The sequence below is a fragment of the Bos javanicus genome, chromosome 16, assembly GCF_032452875.1.
Source record: "Bos javanicus breed banteng chromosome 16, ARS-OSU_banteng_1.0, whole genome shotgun sequence".
NCBI classification, from domain to species: domain Eukaryota; kingdom Metazoa; phylum Chordata; class Mammalia; order Artiodactyla; family Bovidae; genus Bos; species Bos javanicus.
This window is the reverse complement of record NC_083883.1, coordinates 74,416,677-74,438,540: the sequence shown is the minus strand read 5'-3', so window position 1 is coordinate 74,438,540 and position 21,864 is coordinate 74,416,677. Positions and strand designations below refer to the sequence as shown.

Sequence of the window (21,864 nt, the reverse complement as noted above, 5' to 3'; positions counted from 1 at the left end):
AGAAAAGTTATGACCAACCTAGCAGCATATTAAAAAGCAGAGATATTACTTTGCCAACAAAGGTCCGTCTAGTCAAGGCTATGGTTTTTCCAGTAATCATGTATGGATGTGAGAGTTGGGCTATAAAGAAAGCTGAGCTCCAAAGAATTGATGCTTTTGAACTGTGGTGTTGGAAAAGACTCTTGAGAGTCCCTTGGACTACAAGGAGATCCAACCAGTCCATCCTAAAGGAAATCAGTCCTGAATATTCATTGGAAGGACTGATGTTGAAGTTGAAACTCCAATACTTTGGCCACCTGATGTGAAGAGCTGACTTGTTTGAAAATACCCTGATCCTGGGAAAGACTGAAGGTGGGAGAAGGGGATGACAGAGGATGAGATGGTTGGATGGTATCACCAACTCAATGGACATGAGTTTGAGCAAGTTCCGGGAGTTGGTGATGGACAGGGAGGCCTGGTGTGCTGTGGTCCATGGGGTCACAAAGAGTTGGACACGACTGAGCAACTGAACTGAACTGAACTTCCCCAACCACAAGAGCTGAGGCGGCCCTTGGGGACGATGTCCAGTATGGAAGGCGGGGCCACGCTGAATGAACCTGAGCCTGGACGCTGGGTATCACTTGACCATCTGCCACCACAGTCAGCACCCCTCCTGTCTCCCAGGACCCCTCTGATTTATAGAGGTTCCTCTCTTGCTTCCAGCCACACAGCCGGGGAGCAAAACCCCAGCCCAGTCCTGGGAGAAGAGTTCAGGACGCCAGGCCATACCTGGCCTGCTCGGCCTCGGCCTGCAGCCTGCGAGCCCGAGCAACATCCTGCTTGGTCTGGGACAGCACCAGGTCCACGTTGGGGAGCCTGGCCGCGATGGCCTGGATCTCGTTCATCTTCTGCAGGACTGTGGCCGAGTCGGTGGGCAGCCACAGGGCCAGCACAGCCTCGCTGACCTCCTGGATGGTGGCTGTGTCAGTGTCAGGGTCTGGAAGACAAGCCGCCCATTGGACTGGGGGAGCCCAGCCATGTTCCCCCAAGGTCATAGGCCTCCCCCAGGCCCAGCGGCATCCGTGGCATCTCCGTCTAGCCTGCCCACAGAGCTGCCGCCCTCCCCTCCCAGGCACCCTGCTCTGAGAATTTCCGGGCACCTTGCTGTGCGAGGAGGGGTGTTGGCACAGCTGTGGCAACTATGTGGCACCACAGGAAGTTGCAGGCTGGAGAGAGGAGGCGGTGCCAGGCAGCTGGCCCCGAACAATGCCTGGAGCGCAGACGTAAGCGGCCCCGGAGTGGGGACACCAGCCAGGAACTGGAACTGCTTCCTTGGCAATAAGACCCCTGCCACGTGCCCCCTCCACCTCGGGCCAGAGTGCTTGTTTGTGCAAAAGCAGATGATCATCAGGGCTTTGCTCACACATCACCTTCTGAGGGAGGCGGGCCCCGGCCATCTGATCGAGGGTGGTAATCTGCACCCTCTGCCAACGTTCCCTCTCCTCATACTCAGCTTCATCATTCTCCCGAACGTTTATCACCACCCACATGCCGAACAATTTACTCGTTTGTCAGATCTTCCGTCTGACTCCCCACTAGAACGTAAGCAACGTGAGGACAGGGACTGCCATTCAGCCACGGCTATAGCCCAGCCCTGAGCACGGTGCCTGGCACTCGGAGGCACTCTGTATACAGCGAATGAGTGGCTTAAGGGGCTCCAGACCCAGGCTTCCCCTTTTCTACTCAAGCCACCTAGGCCAAGTTAGCTAGCTTCTCTGAGCTCAGTCTCCCGATCTGTGGAAGGAGCTGATAGGAAACAATTATCAGGAATTTCACAAACCACCTCCGGGTCAGAGAGTAAGATCAGATGTACAGAGGTGGCGTCTCCTTCCCCGTGGTCACTCTACAGATTCCACTGGTACCGCTGTGGGAAGGAAGAGGGCATTGCCTATCCAGATGGTTTGCCCCGTGACTGGGACTTTTCTGGGGGCCCCAGGTCTAGCCTTATTCTGCAATCAAAAGCTTCCTCACCAGGTGGCTACACAGGTCCCAGACCAAATCCCCTCCCCATGCCAGATGGAAGGACATTCCTGGAAGGTGGAAACCGTGCCTCTTTGCTGCTGGGTTCTTACGGGGCCAGAGCAGCACATTGCAGGAGCCCAGGGCATGACTGCAGCTGAGTTTAATCAAGTAAGATTTTCCCCAACCACCTGCTTTCACAAGGACCTCCCAGTAGAGACCATCAACTGCTCGCCTAACCCAGAGTCCTACTCTCAAAATGCGGCTTAGACACGCCTTCCTAGACAACAGCCCACGGCTAGCACACCCCCACCGAGCGCCTGCCCTTCCTCCATTCCGTTTCACTTCAGCTGCACCCGAGGGCTTGGTCTGAGTCACACAGTTTCGTGGGCTTCTGAGTCTCAGGGTGGGCTCAGCAAACTTTCACCGCTCTGAGCAGCAGGACGTGGGGCGCAGAGGCTGCAAACCAGATGGACTTGGTCCCTGCCCTCGTGGAGCTTGGAATCTAGCGGGACCAGGGAGCACAACCCTGGGTGATGGGGCCAAGCACAGGGTGTGAGGGCGGCACCTGCGGAGGGGCATCTAACCACTTAGGTGCCCTTGGAGGAGCGGCTAACCCGCTCTGACGGGTCCAGAGAGGCTTCCTGGAGACTGAGATACTTAGAGGATGCTTAGAGGGCGGATAGGAATTAGCAGGTGCAAGGCAAAGCAGGGGAGAGAAAGCAAGAAGATGAATATGAGCAAACACAAGGAAGCAAGTGTGTGTGTGTGTGTGTGTGTGTGTGGCGAGGTGGGGGGCCTCCATCTCAGAGTGCAATGATCTAGAGTGTGGACCCTGGAGTTAGGCGAGCCCTACCCACACCCGCTCCAAGCTGGGTGCCCGTGGGCAGGCTTCTTAACCTCCCTGTGTCTGGCGTCCTCATCTACAAAGTGGCAGGCGTGCAGGATTAAATAATGTAATACACGTGAGGCACTTTAGAACAGTGCCTGGCGCTTAGTAAGAACTCCGTACACCTGATTTACTATTTTTGTCACTCCCGTTGAAGACCTGGGAAAGACGGGGTCCCCTCCCTCCTCCGCTGGCCTCACGCTCTCCCACCCTCGCTGGGTGACCCTGCGTGCCCACAGCAGCTGCTACGCATGCCGCTGCAGTAGGAGCCTGGACACGAGAACCTTGGAGACTGTAAGAACCGCCCTGGCTCCTTCCCGTCCTGGCTGAGGCCTTTCTTCTCCTCTCTGCCCTGCGTCCTGTCCCAGGATTCAATCTGAGTTGACGGGGCAGCAGGCATCCCGCAGCCTGGCAGCTCCCTGCCTATTCACAGGAGCTGGGGCAGCACCCCAAGGAGAGGCTCCCGACCCCCTCTCACCTCTGGGGTCGATGCAGGAGGAGGGGGTCAGCCTTACTCGGCTTCACTCGGGGGCAAGGCCTCCTTATCTGGGAGGCTGAGCCCCAAACTCTGGCCTGCCCCTTCGTCCACTGTTAGGCCCCACTGGCCAGCATGCACGCGGCACGTCCCCATTCTGAGGATCTCCAGGGGGTGCTGACTGCAGCCTGGCCTGGGGCCACTCGGGGCACATCAGGCGGATCCTTCCTGCTTCTCTCCAACCTGCCACATGCACTCAGGAGGGAGCTCTGGGCTCTTGGAGCCAAGGCACCCCAATAATAGCAGGAGGAAATATTGTTACACCAGGCCCTTGGCTCCCAGCCAAGCAAATACCCTGGCAGGGACCAGAAATATAGTAATATTGGTTCATATTCTTGAGGAACCTTTCATTTTTCAAAACACATTTTCCATCAGTTGCTTGATGCCCAGAATAAACTTGTAAAATACTCTCATCTCGGTTGGCAGAAGCGAACATGGAGGCAAAGAGGAAAGCAACTTGCTCAAAGTTCAACAAATTTCCTGAGCCCTGTGCTGGGATCTTTGCCACTCCCCAGGGCAGCTCAGGAGTGCCTCGGGTTCCTTTACTCATTCAGCCAACACTGGGTGCTTTTTCAGGGACACAGTGAACAAGACACACAGCCGTCCCTGGCCTCTTGGAGTTGAGAGTCTGGTGCGGAGACAAGCAACACCCTCGTTGACAGAAGAATTCAACAACCACAGGCTCAGAGCAGTGAAGAGCCAACTCCAGAGGGGGCTGGGGGAGGGGGTTGACCAGAGAAGGTGATCAGGAAAGTCCCCTCGAGGCAGATATGTACACTCAGACCTGGAGGGCAAGAATCAGTCGCCTTGGAGACAGCATCCCAGACGGAGAAAGAGAGAGAGCACCCCTGAGGTTAGTGAGAGCTGACCTGTTCAAGGACAGTTTGTGAGTCAAATAGGGAGCTGGCCTGTTCAAGGACAGTTCGTGAGTCAAACAGACGGGCTTCAAGCCACATCCAGGAGGTGACAGAGGCTGTGGAATGAAGGATGTTAGGTATGCATGGAATGCCACCCCACCTGCACATGTTTCAAAGATGCTTCAGGCTGTTGGAAGGAGATGGGAGAGGAAGCAGCCACCCAGGTGAAAATGCGGACTGGTCAAGGGTGAGGAGGCGCTGACGGAGGAATGGGAAGTAGGGGGTGGGGGATCGGGGGACAGCAAACAGGGCCCTGCGGGCCAGCAGGCATGGACACATCAGCCCAAGGGAGGGTGAGGACCGGCTCACCTGAGAGGAACTCCCGCACCTGCCGGATGAGGAGCCGCGTGCGTCTGACGTCCTCCTCCATCTGGGAGCGGCTGGCGCTCACCTGCGTCTCCAGGCGCTGAGTGTCCGACTGGACCTGCGAGGCGGCCTCCTCCGCTGCCCTGATCTGCGGACACACGCTGTGGGTCAGCGGGGGTCAAAGTCCCCAAGGGAGCCTCTCGGCGGCCCCCATGGAGGGGGTGGGGGTCTGCAGGCATTGGCTACCCAGGATCCACCTGGGAGACGTGTAACTAGCGTTGTTTGGCCTCACAAGAAGTGATGTAGAAACACTGGCCTCCATCTCTCACTTGCCGTGATGCCTGCCGCCTGCTAAGTCACTTAGGTCATGTCCGAGTTTTTCGTGACCCCATAAACTGTAGCCCACCAGGCTCCTCTGTCCATGGGAATTCTCCATGCCAGAGTACTAGAGTGGGCTGCCATGCCCTCCTCCAGGGGAGACTGAACCTGAGTACCTTATGTCTCCTGCACCAGCAGGCGGGTTCTTTACCACTAGAGTCACCTGAGATGCCCCACTGGCTGTGGGGCCATGCGGGCAAGTCAGCTGACACCTCTGGGATTGTGTCTCCTGGCTGCCAAACGGGAGCTCTGAATCGCCCGGGGGCTCTGTCCCCTCTGCCTCCCCTGACTACGGGTGCCCACCGCCACCCGCCACACCTACCATCTGCCTGGTCTGCTGGAGCTGGGTGCCGAAGGCCCGCAGCTGCTCGGCCACCTGCCCCGCCGTCCGCAAGGCCCCACCTGCCCTGGGGAGGGCGCCTCTGCAGCGGGAGCCACAGGCCGTGCGGTTGTCTCGGGGACAGAGCTCCCCAGGGCAGGCTCCCGGGGTGCAAGGCATCTCCCTGGAGCCCCCACAGAGCTGTGGAGAGATGGGGGTGTCAAAAGGGGTCCCCAAGGCTCTGCAACAACCACTCCCATCCCACACCTGGGAAGCCAACAGCCAACAGACGTCTCTGTGGCAACCGGGCCCCCAGAAACTGGTTGGCTCGGTCGCTGCTGAGCAGCCCATGCAGGGGCTGAGGGGCAGGATGGATGGGGTGGCGGTGGGGTCTACACAGCCCCGGTGGGAACGGTGGGGCAGCCGTTGGTGTGTGACAAGCCAGGCCAGGGGGCCAGAGGGGGAAAGTCGGGCTCCGCAACAGGCATCACCTGGTTGATGGTGGGCGTCAGATCAGGCACGGAGGCCATCTCCAGCCTCAGGGCCGCGAGCTGGGGACCACCGGCTCCTGGTCCTCCTGCCACCTGCTGCTCCAGCCTCTCCGCCTCTCTCCGGCTATCCCTGAGCTGCAGCAACCGGCGGGAGCTGTCCGAGACCTGCTGAGCAGCCTGGGATGACCGCTGATGGGCTGCAGTCAGCATGCGGAAGGCTCCTGGTGCAGGAGGGGAAAGAAGAGAGGTTCACTGAGCCAGCCCTGGACCCCCCAGGCCTGGAGGCGGAGGACCAGCCGGAGGGGAGCTGAAGCCTGGCCCGGCGTGGGGTCTCCACGCTCCCCCTCACCCCGCTCACCTGAAGGGTCGGCACTGCTTATCTTTTCAAACTGCTCCCTCTTGCTCTGATATGCGACGAGGAGGCGATTGAAGCTCCTGTCCAGACTCCCCAGGTCTCCCGGGAGGGACAAGGTCTCCTCCTCCAGGGGCAAATCAAGCTGTAGGCCCTGAAGCGTCCGCCTAAGGTAGGGGGAGACGTTTCCACTAAAATACAGGAGAGGGGCTGCCTCCCAGACCCAGCCATGCCCCCGGAGAAACTGCTACCGAGTCAGGAGAAACAGAGGCCATCAGGGAAAGCCGCAGACGGGAGAGGATTCTGCCACGCTAAAGCCAGCATCGTCTCCCTCCATCCATACGCAGGCAGATCCAGAAAAACCTCTCTCTCCTGGATGGGTGTGAGCCTAAGGCTCCCAGCTCTCCTCTGCGTCCCCACACCAGCTTCCACGAGGAGCTTCCCTGACCCTCTCCTCCTGGGGTCCCTACAGGCTGCCATCAGCCACACCTGGACCCCGGGCACCCGGGTCTCTCCTCTCCCCACCAGGGCTCCCAGAGCTGCTGACCTGTTGGTCTGTTTCCGCCCGAAGGGGGTCACCTGCCCTGACCCATGGTCACTGAGTTTGCAGAGACTCCTCCCTCTCCGGCCCTCTGCAGCTCCACCTGACCAGTCCCTGCCACTAGCCTCCCCTTCTCCGTGGCCAGCCTCTGCTCCATGTGCACCATCCTTCAGGAGGCCCCTCCAGGCCGGCACGCCCAGCCCATTAGATACCCATAGGCTCCCTGCTCAGCTCTGAGACCAAGGCCAACCGCATACCGGGGTGGCTCGGGCCCCCCACGGTCAGCGAGTCAGCGAGGGCTCAGGGAAGGCAAAACTCATTATGAAAACTTCGGAACCAAACCTCACTGAGAAGAGGCCTCTGCTGGTAGGAGCGGGCTGTGGGTGGGACCGCTCCCGTTCCAAAGGCAAACACAAGTTATTTTCAGAGCCCTGCCTCTCGTATGCCCTCCATCAGGGTGACTCATCCAGAGCTGACGCCCGCAGGAGCACCAGGCACTTGGGCTGGCGCCTGCACTCCTGGTCCCCCACTCTGCCCCTCTGTGGATAGCTGGTTCTGTCATGTCACCAAGCTGTGCCCATTTCCTCACTGGCAAGACTGACATAGTAACACCCATTCCACCAACCTCCCAGGACTGCAGTGACGGTGAAAAAGAGAGGTGTCCAAGAAAAGGCTTGAAAGTGAAACGTGGAAGTTGCTCGGTCTTATCCGACTCTTTGTGACCCCATGGACTAGCCCTAGACAGACTAATCCTCTGTCCATGGGATTCTCCAGGCAAGAATACCAGAGTGGGTGCCATTCCCTTCTCTAGGGGATCTTCCCGACCCAGGGATCGAACCTGGGTCTCCTGCATTGCAGTTAAGTTCTTTATCTTCTGAGTCACCAGGGAAGCCCTAGGAAAAGGCTTGGTAGACGGTAAAGGGCTGTAAGCAATATGGGCCCCTCCGTGGACCCCAACGGCTGGGTGGGGAGAGGGAATGACCTGATGGAGAAGACGGCATTGGCCACCTGGGCCACCTCCTCCTCCGTGACCAAGGCATCGCCGAGGGTGGCTTGGATCTGCTCAATCTTGCTCTTGGCGTCCAGCATCCGCGAGGCCAGACCGTGGTCCTCCAGGCCCGGCTGGGGCCACAGGGCGGCGGAGGCATTGCGGAGGCCGGCCAGGCGGAGGGCCCTCTCCCGGAGGCCGCCGTCGTAGGTCTGGAAGCAGGGGTGGCAGGCCACGCACACCGGGGCGCGGTCGCAGTAGCCCCGCTGGCATTGGTCGCAGCGCGGCCCCGTCAAGCCGGGGCGGCAGAGGCAGCGGCCCGAGGCCTTGTCGCAGCCTGGCCCCTCGGTGCCCCGGAAGTCGCAGTCACAGGCTGGGGCGGGAGAAAGGATGGTCAGGGGCCAGCGCTCCAGCTCTCGCAGTGGCTCACTCAGCAGCCCCTTCGTGCAGGCGCGGCCCCGAGCTTCGCTCCCCGAGCGCACGCGTGCACTCTGACCCGCACCCGCTCTGGCGGGGTGGGCACGCTTGCTCTCCCACCATCACGGGCGCAAGCACCCGAGGCAGGGTGCCCCTTCCCAGGCGAGGAGGCCGAGGCCCAGAGACGGGGAGCAACCCCGCCGGGGACAACAGGGCTGGGAACAGACTGGGGTCTGCCTGCTCTCGCCACCACTTGCCAAACTGACCACCGCGGGGCTCACTTTCCGCATCAGTGGAGAGGGAGGAGGGGGTTGCCCCACAGCTGGGAGACGCTTTCTCAGGGAAGAGAGGCGCAAAGCAGCCCTCCTGTCACCGGGACACGGGGACACGGGGACATGGAGACATAGAAACACGGGGACATGGGGATGGGCTAGCAGGGGCCAAGTACTCTCACGGGCTGCCAGGGCCCAGCCCCCGTGGACCAGACACCACAGACCCACACGCCCCCCAGCACAAGCCCAGCCAAGCACGCACCCCCCACGGCGTAGCCCCCACCACTCAGACAGCGCACCTCGGCATCCTGCGGCTGCATCTCCATAGGTCCTCTCGGGACACTGGCGGATGGCTGCGGCGCGGCAGGTCAGGCCCCCGAAGCCTTCCCGACAGGCGCACTGCCCTGTGAACTGCGGGGGAGAGCGGGTCAGCGAGCGGGACTCCCCGGCGCACCCCAGCCGCAGGGGCTCCCGCCAGGACACAAGCTCCGCAGTCAGACCCAGGACGCCCCGCCGCAGGCGCACGTATTCGGGCCTGCCAAAGCCACAGGGGCTCTCCAGGGGCGTGGGGGCCAGCCCGCAGTGTACCTGGTTGCACTGGGGGCCGAGGGAGTTGTGCGGGTCGCAGGCACAGGGCTCGCAGCCCCGGCCGCTGGCCAGCTTCCAGTGGTGGGGGGCACATTGGTCACACTTGGGGCCCACCACGTGGGGCAGACACACGCAGCGCCCAGTCTCCTCGTCACACGGCACGTCCCGCCGGGCGCCCAGGACACTGCAGTCACAGCCTGCACAGGAGAGGGGCCGCTGAGCTGGGGGCGGGGCACCCACCACCCCCCAGAGGACAGGCACCAGGGAGACGAACCCGGCGGGGCCGCTCCCCCGCAGAAAACCTGGAAAGCCAGGCCGCCACGCTTTCCCTCCAGTCCCAGCACCTGGCCACTTGGCCAGCCGCCCGCCTCCCCCGGGCGGGCTCTGTCCCCCTTCCAAGTCAGGCCTGCAGGAGGCTGCTGGCACAGCGGCCCGGCACACCGCGCATGGGGAGCAGGGCCGGCCCCAGGGCCGCTGCCCCGCCCCAGGGCAGGCTGGGACCCTCTACTCACGGCGGCAGCCCTGCGGGTTGGAGAAGGTGAGCTCCGTGAACCCCGGCTTGCACAGGTCACAGCGTTCCCCCTGCACGTGCTCCTTGCACACACACTGGCCAGTCAGGGGGTCACAGGGTGCTCCAGGCACTGCCCCGTCCGGATCACACTCACAGGCTGCAAGACAAAGGCGGCACCAGGGGGGCAGAGAGGAAAAGCAGAGCATTGGGAGCGCATTCTGGTTCAAATTCTTATCCTCCCTACCCCACTTCCTGGCTTACGACCTGACCACCTTAGTCAAGTTATTTAAGGTCCCCTGTGCCTCAGTTTGCTCATCTATAAAATGGGGATAATTATATAACACTCATAGGGCCTCTTAAGAGGAATAAAGCAGGTAGCACAGGGCTTGGCACGTGTTGCTGTGCTGTGCTGTGCTGTGCTGTGCTTAGTCGCTCAGTCGCTTCTGACTCTTTGGGACCCCATGGACTGCAGCCCGCCAGCTTCCTCTGTCCTTGGGATTCTCCAGACAAGAATACTGGACTGTGTAGTCTATTCCTTCTCCAGGGGATCTTCCCAACCTAGGAATCAAACCGGGGTTTCCAGCATTGCAGGCAGATTCTTTGGAACTCATTGCAACGTGGATTCTCCTGCATTGCTAGCTGAGCGACCAGAAGTCCTTGGCACATGTTATGTAGTACGAAAGTTTCAGTTGGCATGATATACTGAACAAACCACTCTGTGGCCAGCACTGAGCTGGGCACTCTTACGTGTTGCCTTATGTAATCCTATCATAACCCTGAGAATTCACCATGCTTATCCCTATTGTACAGATGAGGAAACTGAGGCTCAGAGATGTTCCAATAACATACGCAAGGTCATACGGCAAGTAGTGCTGGAAATGGAAGTCAAACCCAAGCTTTTCTCATTCTTTCCGTAAGCAGATCATATCAACCGCAAGTGAACCAACTTTCTTTCACCCTGACACCTGGGCCCCTTTCACAGCTTTCAAAATAGAGACTCTTACTTCTGGAAAGTTTTGCCTGATTAATCCACCTGAATCAGAGTGCTTTCGATTCGAATTGTACAAACTCACTGACCCTTGCTGTATGCTCGCTATGTCGCTTCAGTTGCGTCTGACTCTTTCAAACTCCACGGACTATAGCTTGCCAGGCCCCTCTGTCCATGAGATTCTCCAGGCAAGAATACTGGAGTAGGTTGCCATGCCCTCCTCCAGGGGATCTTCCTGACCCAGGGATTGAACATGCATCTCTCGGGGCCCCTGCATTGCAGGTGGGTTCTTTACCGCTGAGCCACCCAGGAAGCCCCACTGACCCCTGTGAATGTGTCTAGTCACTCCTGGGTCTCTTATGTTTCTTCAGTAAACATTTCTGGAGCATCAGTTATTCATCTGTCATTGTGCTAGGGCCCAAGGATACAAGAATAATCCCTGCCATAGAGGAGTTCTTAATGCTGGCGGAAACAGAAAAATAAGCAACCCACATTACAACCTGGTTCAGTTCAGTTCAGTTCAGTCGCTCAGTCGTGTCCGACTCTTTTCGACCCCATGAATCACAGCACACCAGGCCTCCCTGTCCATCACCAGCTCCCGGAGTTCACTCAGACTCACGTCCATCGAGTCAGTGATGCCATCCAGCCATCTCATCCTCTGTCATCCCCTTCTCCTCCTGCCCTCAATCCCTCCCAGCATCAGAGTCTTTTCCAACGAGTCAACTCTTCGCATGAGGTGGCCAAAGTACTGGAGTTTCAGCTTTAGCATCAGTCCTTCCAAAGAAATCCCAGGGCTGGTCTCCTTCAGAATGGCCTGGTTGGATCTGGTAAAGGCAAGTAAACGGGCCAAGTGCACCCTCATTTTCCTGCGTGTGTGGTTTCTACTACCAAACAGTCTGTGTTTCCTGACAGCAGCAACTGTATCTGATGTTGACTTTTTTCTTTCCTATGCTCAAAAAGGGCTTCCCTGGTGGCTCAGATGACAAAGAATCTGCTTGCAATGCAGGAGACCCGGGTTCAATCCCTGGGTTGGGAAAATTCCCCTGGAGCAGGGCCTGGCAACCCACTCCAGTATTCTTGCCTGGAGAAACCCAGGGACAGAGGAGCCTGGCGGGCTGCAGCCCATGGGGTCGCAGAGTCGGACACGACTGAAGTGACTAAGCAGCAGCATACTCAAAATAAGTTCTACGTAATGACCGACTGACCAATTGACTGACACCCAGAGAGGCTGGGTGACTCGCTTAGGAAGGCACAGCCAAGTCAAAACAATTGCCCCCAAGTCTTCATGGGGACTTCACGTGAGTCCTCAGGGACGTGTGCTCTGTTGAGCCCAGAGCAGATTAATAGACAGATGAGCCCCTACTCACGGATACAGGTCTCCTGAATGGGAGCCCCAGGACGCCGGTTCCGGAAGTAGTGCAGCTGACAGCGTTCACAGTTCCTGCCCTCAGTGTGGTCCCGGCAGTTGTCACACACACCTCCGTGCGCCCCCTGGCTGGCAGCAAACACGGCTGGGTCAAAGTGACATGTCTCTGAGTGTCCGTTGCAGTCACATCCTGAAAAAGGAGATTCCTGGGGTTGAACACTAGACCAGCCTCGTTGGCATCTACAAAGCACGCTCCATGCTAACTTGCTGGCATCCCCAGTGATTCTGTAAGATGCCCAGGTCTGAAAAACGGGGACACTGAAGCCCAGGGAGGCTTGTCTAATTTATTTCAGTTCATACAGTAAGAAAGGAAAACGGAGAACGCGGGCCTCCCGACTCCCAGTGTGGGGACTCATCCCAGGATGATATCCGTGTGGGGCCAAAGAGAGAGCTGTTCAAACGTCCCATGCCAATCCTCCCCCACTGCCACCATGGGTCTCCTGCTGGATCACTGTCCTTCTCTAGGCTGGGACCCTGGCTGTCCTCATTTATGGAGGGAAGGGCCCTGCCCCCAGGGGCCCATCTGAAAGAGAAAGAATGACAACAGGGAGACCAAGTGTGTCCTACACAGGATAAAGCACTGGAGAGGCTGGAGGAAGGAGGACCTGGGTTAGCACGAACGGCATGTGGCATCAGAAATATGAACCCACCCGTGGTCCCTGTGAGGTCTGGGCAGTGGGAGGATGCGACTCACAGGCTCTCTCCTTCCCCAAAGAGCAAGGAGAGCTTTAGTTACGGGGCAATTGGTTTAGATTTAAATATTAATAATAAAGACGAGATTCTCCCCGTGTCCCAGAGGAGGTCATCACGGCCCAGAGAGGCCAGCACCCCAGCCAGTGGTTGCAGGGGAGGTGGGGGGTCCCAGGCTCATACTCTGGCATTCGTGGGGGTCCTGGTCTTCTGCGGGTCTCCAGGGCCGGTTGTTGTAGAAGGGCGCGCAGCGCTCACAGTTGGGGCCGGCGGTGTTGTGTTGGCAGACACAGACCTCATGGACCTGGGGGCGGGGCCATCGGTCACCAGGAGGAACCATCACAGGAGCGTCCCAAGGACAGACTTGCCCTCTCCTCTCTGACCCTTCCGCTCGGCTTAGACCCCAGGGTCCAGCTCGGACCCCAGCTCCTCCAGCCTGCACTGAGCTCCTCTGACACTCCCAGAGGCCGGCTTGTGTGGTGCACGTGTGCGTGTGTACATACACGTGTGTTTGTATGCATGCACATCTACACTGCTCCTCCTGTTGGGTTTTAAAAGCGCGGTCCTTGCATTTTGGTATGGTACCCATCCCCATACTGCCCAATGCAAAACAGTGCCTGGAAGGTTGCTCCCACAGCCTTGTTGGTAAACTGCAATTCTTGTGGGCCCTCTGGAGATTTATATTCCAACAAGCTATGACTGCAGTTGTTTGGCTAATGAGACTGTGATGATGAATTGTTACTAGACTCATTAAGGTGCAGAAATAGAATAGCAATTGTGTGCTAATCGTCCTCCAAATTAAGCTCACCACCCGCTGGCTGGCATCCAGGACCCGCACTGTGTTTGCTCCATGCTCGCCCTCCACTCGCCCCTAACAGCACAGCTGAGCTGTACTGGCTGCTCCCTGTACAAGCCCCACGTCTCCCCACCTTGTGGCCTGTACTGATGCTTTGCTTCCTTCCTAGAAGTCCCTTCCCCCACTATTCACCAGCGAGATCCTTCCCAGCTGGAATGGCACATCCTTCATCAGGCCTGCCTGCTCCCTCTAACTCCATGGATTTCAACTCTGGACGCACTTAAGCATTATTTGAGGAGCTTTATATATATAAATGCTCAGGCCGAATTCCATCCAATCTCAGGGACAAGGCCCAGACATCAGTACTTTATAAACTGGTGTTTCCATGGAGTAGCCAGAGTTAAGAACCACCGGGGCTGGGCAGGCCCTCACCCTCCTCTACATCCTTATACGCCAGTGATCACACTCAGCCTGTGTTCTGGTCTTGTGTTTTGGGGCCCTAACGGCTGTCACATCCCTGGCACCAGTCTCCCTCTGGCCTCCTCTGCAGCCTGGGGGAAGCACTGGCCCAGAAAGTGGAAAGGAAAAGGCTGCGCAATGCTCCTGTCCCCTTATTTTCCCTAGCAGGCCACCTGATAGGATTTCATCGTGTGCCTTTATCACTAGAACAAGTATCCTGCTCCCGATTGTTAATATTGTAGAAGCAGGAAAGTGAAATGACAGCTCCCTCTGCTTCTTGGTCCAAGGGTCTCTCTCCTCTGCTGATGGCTCTCAAGCCTGGCTTCCCAGCAAACGCCCCTGGGTCACTTGTTAAGCTGGAGCTTCCCTTTCTATCCCTGACGCATCTGACTCAGCTGCTCTGGGGTGAACTCAGCATCCGTGTTAGCCTCTGTTCTCTCCTCCTGTCCCATATCTCACCTCTAAAGGGAATTCAAAGTCCCCCAAACCAGGGACTCTCAATCCTGGCAAGCTGTTAGAATCACCAGGAGCTTTAAATAATAATAATACAATTAGAGTGTCTGAGGTAGGGATCCCGGTGATCTTTTTAGCTCCCCAGGAAATTATGATATGTGACCAGGGCTAAGAATCAATGCCTTGAGCTCCCTGCAATACCCATGCATATATTTCTACTTACACGTATACTTATACTTACATCTATGTTACTGAATAAAAATCATCTCAAATAATAAAGCAGATCCAAAGAAGTGCTACCAAATGGGACCTTGAAAACGATAACCATTTACACTCATCTTCGCCATCGCTAAAACAGTCAATACTCAAGTCTTCAATCAAGTGCCCCACCCCTCTCCAGGGGTCCCGAGGATGCCCGCAGTCTGCCCCGCCCGCTCCCCTCTCCCTTCCTGCCCTGGGCTGCCACCTGCACGGCGCTGGAGGGGCTGGCAGGAGTTCTGGAACTGGGGGCGCAGCGGTCCGCATGGCCATGGCAGAGGCAGCTCCCATGCAGACGCAACTGGGACACAGCGTAGTAGGCACTGGGAGGGTGGTAGCCCCTCTGGGGCACAGGCGCCAGCTTGGTGAAGTTGACCCTCAAGTTGGTGATCTCCCCCAGCTCTGCGGAGAACGAACAGCAAGGAGGGAGGGGGCAGGTATGGGGGGAAAAGGAAAAAAAAAAAACCAGAATTTAGACACAGAGTCTCCTAGGGCAGGACAATAAGGAAAGGAACTCTGGTCTCACTACCCATCTTCCCCAACCCTCCTACAACAGAAAAGACCCCCCACAACCCTGACTCGGGCCTTATGAGCAGCTGGCCAGCACCATACCCCTATGAGCTTAAGCAGGGCCGGTATTCAATCCAACCACGTTGACAGAGGCAGCAAAGACTAGGAAATGTCCATGATCTGAGCTGCAAGCCTATTTTGTTCTCTACCCACAGTCCCACGGGCTAGAGGAGTAGCCACACTGACCTTGAATTTTTTGACTTTGTGTGGCTGGGATCCCAGAAGCTAAATCCATAAGGTTGAGCTGGACCTGCAGAGAGGCGGAGTAAGGGGAGACCCAGGAAGAGGTGAGCTGTGGCCAAGCCCAGAAGTCCTCTTTTCCATTTGATGCCCTGCCAAATGTCTTGAGGGTGTCCAGAGGGCTCCTTCCCAGGTGGCATGGTGGTAAACATATGCCTGCCTACATGGAGCCGCAAGAGATGTGGGTTTGATCCCTGGGTTAGGAAGATCCCCTGGAGGAGGAAATGGCACCCCACCTCCAGCATTCTTGCCTGGAGAATCCCATGGACAGAGGATCTTGGCGAGGACAGAGGACCCCTACAGTCCGTGGGGTCGCAGCCAGACATGACTGAGCATGCACTCACATGTACTTCTCCTAGAGGGGTCACTGTTGGGGAGCTCAGGAAAGATAGCAAGGCTCTGCCCGAAGGAGGAGGAGGGTTCTCACAGATTCCCCAAAGCCTGGGTGACCACGTGAGTGACAGGAAGTGGGAAACCTCTCCCCATGCCTATTTTTCAGGGTGCCCTCTCCTACCTTGGCCCCGTTCGGGTGCCCATTAGGCCTCTGGGGCAGAGTCTGGCACCGAGCGTCCTGCCAGCCCTGGGGTTGGCCCTGGCGGACCCAGGGGAAGGCAGAGCCGCAGTCAGCAGCCAGGTACTGGTACACCTGCCAAGTCTTGCCGAAGTCCGAGGAGCGCTCGATCAGCAAGGCTGCAGGCACGGGCCCCTGCAGGGACACACAGGGTGGGGGGGGGGGTGAGGGAGGCCCGAGTGACCCCGCCTGGGGGACATGGTCACAGAAAGACACTCTTAAGTGCTGGCGGCCCCTGAGAACCCCAGTGAGGAGGGAGAAGGAGGGCTGCACGGAGCAAGTAGGCTCAGGGGCACTGCGGTCTGATCCTGCTGGCAAACCACGGGCCCCAGCAGGTTTTCCCTGCTTCTGCAAACTAACAGAAAGCAGATCTAACTTCCAGAAGGCACGATCCCTACTCAGTCCACCACCCAGGCAGTCAGGCCAGAAAATTCTCCCACCGGGCTTCCTACAGCCAAACACTGATTCTGTCCTTTCCTCTTTTTTCTCCCACATCCATGGTCAGAGGTCAGGTCCCTGATCGCGCTCAGCCTGGATTCCTGCAACAGCCTAGAACTCAAGCCCGCCTCAGCCTTTCCAAGCCACGCCCCCACACTTCACCTGCAGGGTTATCTGATCACATGGCTCCCTGCATGAGACCCTTCGATGGGTCTGCACTGGCCTACTTCTGCCCTCAGTGATTCCATCCATTTCTCATGGCTTTCCATGTTGTCTTTATGCTGACAGCTTCCAGCTTGGAATACTTCTTTCGGTTCAAAAACCCAACCTCCACACAAAGAGAACTTCCTTTCTAAAATGTAAAACGGGCTATGACTCTTCTCTCCTCAAAACCTTCCAATGGCTTCCCTACTCTGTTTCTTTCCAAGCTTTATTGAGATATTATGGATGCGCAATATACGCCAGTGCAATATACGCCATCATCAAATGTGATGATTTGATAGTCATATATAACAGAATGATTATTACAATAAAGTGAGTTAACACGTCTATCCTCTTACATAATAATCTTTTCCTGTGTCATGATAACATTTCAGGTCTACTCTCTTAACAACTTCCAGGTGTCTAGTACAGTGTTAATAATTATAATGGTCACCACGTTGTCCATCAGATCTTCAGAACTTATGCATCTTATACCTGGACCTTTATATCCTATGAGCAGCACCCCATACCCATTTCTTCCTCCCTCCAGCCCCTGGCAATCACCATCTTCGTCTCTACGTTGATGAGTTCAGGTCTTTAAGATTCCCTATATAGGGCTTCCCTGGTGGCTCAGACGGTAAAGCGTCTGTCTGCAATGCAGGAGACCCAGGTTCAATTCCTGGGTTGGGAAGATCCCCTAGAGAAGGAAATGGCAGCCCACTCCAGTACTCTTGCCTGGAAAATCCCATGGACAGAGGAGCCTGGTAGGCTACAGTCCATGGGGTTGCAAAGTGTCGGTCACAATTGAGCGACTTCACTTTCACTTTCTTTCATATATGTGAAGACATGTGGTATTCATCTGTCTGTCTTAGTTCACTTAGCAGAATGCCCTCAAAATCCATTCATGTTGTCCCAAGATCTCCCTCCTTCTTCATGGCTGAATATTCTAGACTCTGGGTGTGTGTGTGTGTGTGTGTGTGTATACACGTGTGTGTGTGTGTGTGTGTGTGTACATGACATTTTCTTTACCCATTCATCCATTGATAGACACTTAGGTTGTTTGCATCTCCTGGTTATTGTGAATAATACTGCAATGAACATGGGCGTTACAGACATCTCTTTGAGACAGTGACTTCATTTCCTTCCAGTATACAACTGGAAGTGGGATTGCAGGATCATATGGTAGACTTTTTTTCTAATAACTTTTTGAGGAACTTTCATACTGCTTTCCACAGTGGCTGCACCAATCTACATTCCCTCTAAGAGTAAACAAGTGTTCCCTTTTCTCCACATCCCCACCAACACTTACCTCATCCGTCTTATTTTGGCCACACCACACGGCTTGCGGGATGTTCCCCGACTACAGGGATTAAACCCAGGCCATGGCGGTGAAAGCCTGGAATCCTACCTGCTAGGCACCCTGATCTTGATGATAGCCATTCTGACAGGTATGAAGTGCCAGCTCACTGTGGTTTCCACTTGCTTTTCCCTGCTGGCTAACGATGCTGAGCATCTTTTCATGGACCTGTTGGCCCTCTGTACGCCCTCCTTTATTAGAGGCATTATCTATGAGGCATAGAGGATAGATAGAGGATTATCTATCCAAGTCCTCTGCTCGCTTTTCCTGAATAAATCTGAACTCCTGACCATGCCACTGTGCACCTCCATCTCCTCACGCCCTCAGTCACAGCCCGTTTGCTCCCTCCTCAGAGCCTTTGTTCATGTGGCTTCCTTGGCCTGGGATACTCCTCTCCCCTGGTGGGTTCTTTCTTTTGTTCTCAGCTAAATGTCACTTCCTCACAGAGATCTTTTTATACCCACCTAACCTGCGTTCTTCTGCCCACACTCTGCCCACCCACCACATCATTTCCTATTCTGGGATCTCATCTGCTGCCGTCGTAAATGTCACCACAATTTCCCATTACTTATCTCTTGGTTTCCTGGGTTTTTTTTTTTCTTTTTCTCCCACCAGATCAGGGTTTCCCAACCTTGGCTTGGCACTGTTAATATCTGGAGTTGATTAATGCCTTGCCATGGGGACCATCCTCATCATTATAGGATGGTTAGCAGCACCCCTGACCTCCACTCACTAGATGTCAATAGCATGACCACAGCTGTGCCAACCACAAATTGGTCTATAAATGGCCAAATACAACCTGGTTGAGAGCCATGACAGTAAACCACAAGCACCCCTGTCCAGCTGGTTCACAGTTGTCCCCCCAGCATCTAGCACGTAGTAGTCATTCAGTACATTTGTTGAATGAATACATGAATCTTTCATCCACTCTCCTTCTCCCCATTCACATCTGTAAACTCATCTCTCTTCAGTCTGTAGCCTCCCGTATCCTTACCTCTCACCACCATACACACATTTGCCCTTCCAGACCCTGTGTGCATTCTTTTGCCCCCTCCCCCAATTATATACATTCTTGTCTCTTGCTTCTTGGTCTTTGTACTTTGCTATTCTCTTTGCCTGGAATGAACTTAATCTTCTCCTGGCTATTACCAGCCTAAGAAGTTTCATCTTCCTGTGGGTGTATTCTCTGATCATCCCCACCAAAGACAGATCAAGCTGGGTGCCCCCTTGCTAATGTCCCTAGTACTTCTTCCTACCAACATCAGAGCACACGTCCCACTGTCTTGCTACTGGTTCTTTGTCTTGAGGATTGTGATCTAGTTTTATTCAGCTGTTTAGCAACATATAATCGATGTTCAATACGTGTGTAGCAAGAATGGACAAATGAATGGGTGATGACAAAGCAATAAGACCACGAGTATCCATCCAAGTGAACGTTGCCTCTCAAAGCTGTCACCATTAGGGACTGGGCATTTATTCAAATGGCTCTAGCATTTCTCAAAATACTTGAGACCTATTCTTGAGGCTTCTTTGGTGACTCAGAAGGTAAACAATCTGCCTGCAATGCAGGAAACCCCTGCACTGGGTCAGGGGTCTTCCCTGGAGACCCTGCATCTTCCCTGGGTCAGAAGATCCCATGGAGAAGGGAACGCAACCCAGCCAATATCCTTGCCTGGAGAATTCCATGGACAGAGGAACCTGGTGGCCTACAGTCTATGGAGTTGCAAAGAGTTGGACATGACTGAGCAACTAACAGTTTCCCTTTTATCATTCTTGAGGTGAGGTTCTTACAGCAACTTCCTCAGTCATGTAGGAATTAGGTCCTATTGCTTTATATTCCCAGTTCAATATTACCTATCCTGATCATCTATTCTCATCAACCAAGATTTATCATTAAATATTTGAATATTCCCGTAGAAGGCATAAAATCAAATCTCTGTAAAGGAAAAGAAAAGACCCTGTCACTAATGAATGAAAATGTGCCCTCCAAAAGGCATATCTCCAAAGGCTAGACTCAAAACCTGACAAGTAATGGCACTGAACGAACCAATGGCTCTGAAAGCACATCTCACATGTGGCTTGGCCAGTTCCTTGCTGTTGGTTAAACTCCATCTCATCAGCAAAGTTATTAAAACAGAGTATACACAGAGTACACACAACTGTATGAGCTGTCATTACACAACTGTATAAGTAGAATTGGTCTTGGAAGAGCTGAATTAATTAGATGGGCTGAGGATGGGAGGTGCAGAAAGGTAGAGGACAGAGGGGGCCTGGAGGTGCCACTGATCTCCCGGAAGTGGTACTTCTGCTGTCACCATGATATAGGCTCAGGGTTAAGTGTTGCCCCAACCTGAGGAAGGGAGACCCACCCCGCGTGTGGTACCATCACCTCCAGCCTGAGCTCCCCATGAGTCCAAGCCCACATGGCCCAGAGTCCCCCTCTCCTATCCACTGCCATACCCAGGAAACACACCTTAAAATCCATCATGATGTCCTGAAGCTGGAATTTCCTGTCCAGGTCCAGCTGCAGAAAGACAGGGCTCACATCTGGAAAGACACAAAACCCAGGAACTTTAGAGCAGAGACTGTCTACCTTCCCAGGCTCCAGGAAATCTAACTCTGATTTTCCCATCTCCCTCTCAGAGAGGCGTGGTACCAGTACGTTTCTACGTATAGCACCTATTCAAGATCCCATGTCTTCTCGGCCAAATTTCCTTCCCACTGTCCCCTGATGTCTTTAAAACCTTTAGACTTTCAACTCCTCAGCCCAACACAGATCTGTTCCCAAAGCCCAGTTCCTTCAGCAAGCCCACTGCGACCAAGTAGGATGAAATGAAGGCATTTCTCTCTCTTCTTACCTTTTCATTAACCTCCAATAAATTCTTCTACCTACAACATCCGAAAGGCCTCAAATACAAAGACAGAAGGTTCTGCTCACCAGCCACCCGTGTCCCACCACCATAAGAAAGACATGGGAAAACCCAAAGGGCCCCAGGGCACCCTGCACACAGAGGCGGTGGCAGGTGCTTACCGTTCTGTGACTGCCACCAGCGCGTGGGGCCCGAGGATGAAACCACGTTCTCCACTCGGTGACCGTTGTAATTGCGAACCATCCTGGAGTCACACTTGCAGCATTTCATCTGCCACTGCGGAAGACATCAGAGACTCACAGGTGGGGCCTTTGTGTACTGGGAATTCTCCCTGTGTATACTGAGAGCCCAGAGCATTCTCTCCATGGAAATGCTCCCCTAAGGGATTCATGGATTTCATTAATACATTTAGAACGACCAACCTCTCAAAACAAGACTAACTGGTCATCTTTCCATTTAAGTCCTCTGTGTCAGCCCCCAACACATAGCTAGGTAAATAGTAAATAGATGCTGTCATTGGGAGAGAGGTATGAGGCTGTAAAAACTTAATTTTTGTATATGACCTTGCCTCAGAGAGAAATGTGCAAAGAGTGCTAAGGGCAAAAAGAAGAAAGAAGGAGAAGCTCACGTCGATTTAGTAGCCTAGCAGGCTACAGTCCACGGGCTCAGACATGACTCAGTGACCAAACTACCACCACCACGTCCTAGGTGTAGGCTAGAGAGTTTTATCGCTCATCTCACTGAATCCTGGCAGCCTGGGGAAAGTGGAGTTTCTTAGGATTAGGAAAGGGGACAGGAAAAAAGGACAAGGGAATTTGGGGTTCAGTCCTAGTTCTCCTCTGTCAATTGAGTGGATATTGAAGTAGAGTCATTCAATCATTTGACAATATTCATTAAGGCCATACTACATCCTAGACCCTGCTCTGGGCTCTGGAGTTGTAATAGTGAACAAAATAAAGACCCAGCCATCAGGAAGCCAACATTCTAGTACCATTTAGATGATCTTAAAGGCCTTCCAGCACTTGACATCTGTGACTTTAGGATC

General features: G+C 55.0%; 1 protein-coding gene and 1 non-coding gene across 10 annotated transcripts in view; one reads left to right on the top strand and one right to left on the bottom strand.

The window, feature by feature from the left end:
* The window catches only part of LAMB3 (laminin subunit beta 3), a 65,304-nt gene that overhangs the window by 5,400 nt on the left and 38,040 nt on the right, over positions 1-21,864 (bottom strand). For all 9 annotated transcript variants that reach the window (XM_061383621.1, XM_061383615.1, XM_061383619.1 and 6 more), the window contains 16 exons: positions 20,981-21,095; positions 20,423-20,496; positions 15,897-16,088; positions 15,329-15,392; positions 14,781-14,974; positions 12,790-12,910; positions 11,858-12,046; positions 9,504-9,659; positions 8,992-9,188; positions 8,703-8,814; positions 7,709-8,087; positions 6,192-6,352; positions 5,834-6,054; positions 5,346-5,543; positions 4,649-4,793; positions 769-976 (listed from right to left, as the gene is read on the bottom strand). In XM_061383621.1, the coding sequence (XP_061239605.1) occupies positions 769-976; positions 4,649-4,793; positions 5,346-5,543; positions 5,834-6,054; positions 6,192-6,352; positions 7,709-8,087; positions 8,703-8,814; positions 8,992-9,188; positions 9,504-9,659; positions 11,858-12,046; positions 12,790-12,910; positions 14,781-14,974; positions 15,329-15,392; positions 15,897-16,088; positions 20,423-20,496; positions 20,981-21,095 (2,726 nt within the window). The remainder of the gene's footprint in view (positions 1-768; positions 977-4,648; positions 4,794-5,345; positions 5,544-5,833; positions 6,055-6,191; positions 6,353-7,708; positions 8,088-8,702; positions 8,815-8,991; positions 9,189-9,503; positions 9,660-11,857; positions 12,047-12,789; positions 12,911-14,780; positions 14,975-15,328; positions 15,393-15,896; positions 16,089-20,422; positions 20,497-20,980; positions 21,096-21,864) is intronic.
* On the top strand, positions 17,212-17,283 carry TRNAC-GCA (transfer RNA cysteine (anticodon GCA)). The gene has a single exon. It is a non-coding gene; the product is annotated as a tRNA-Cys (tRNA).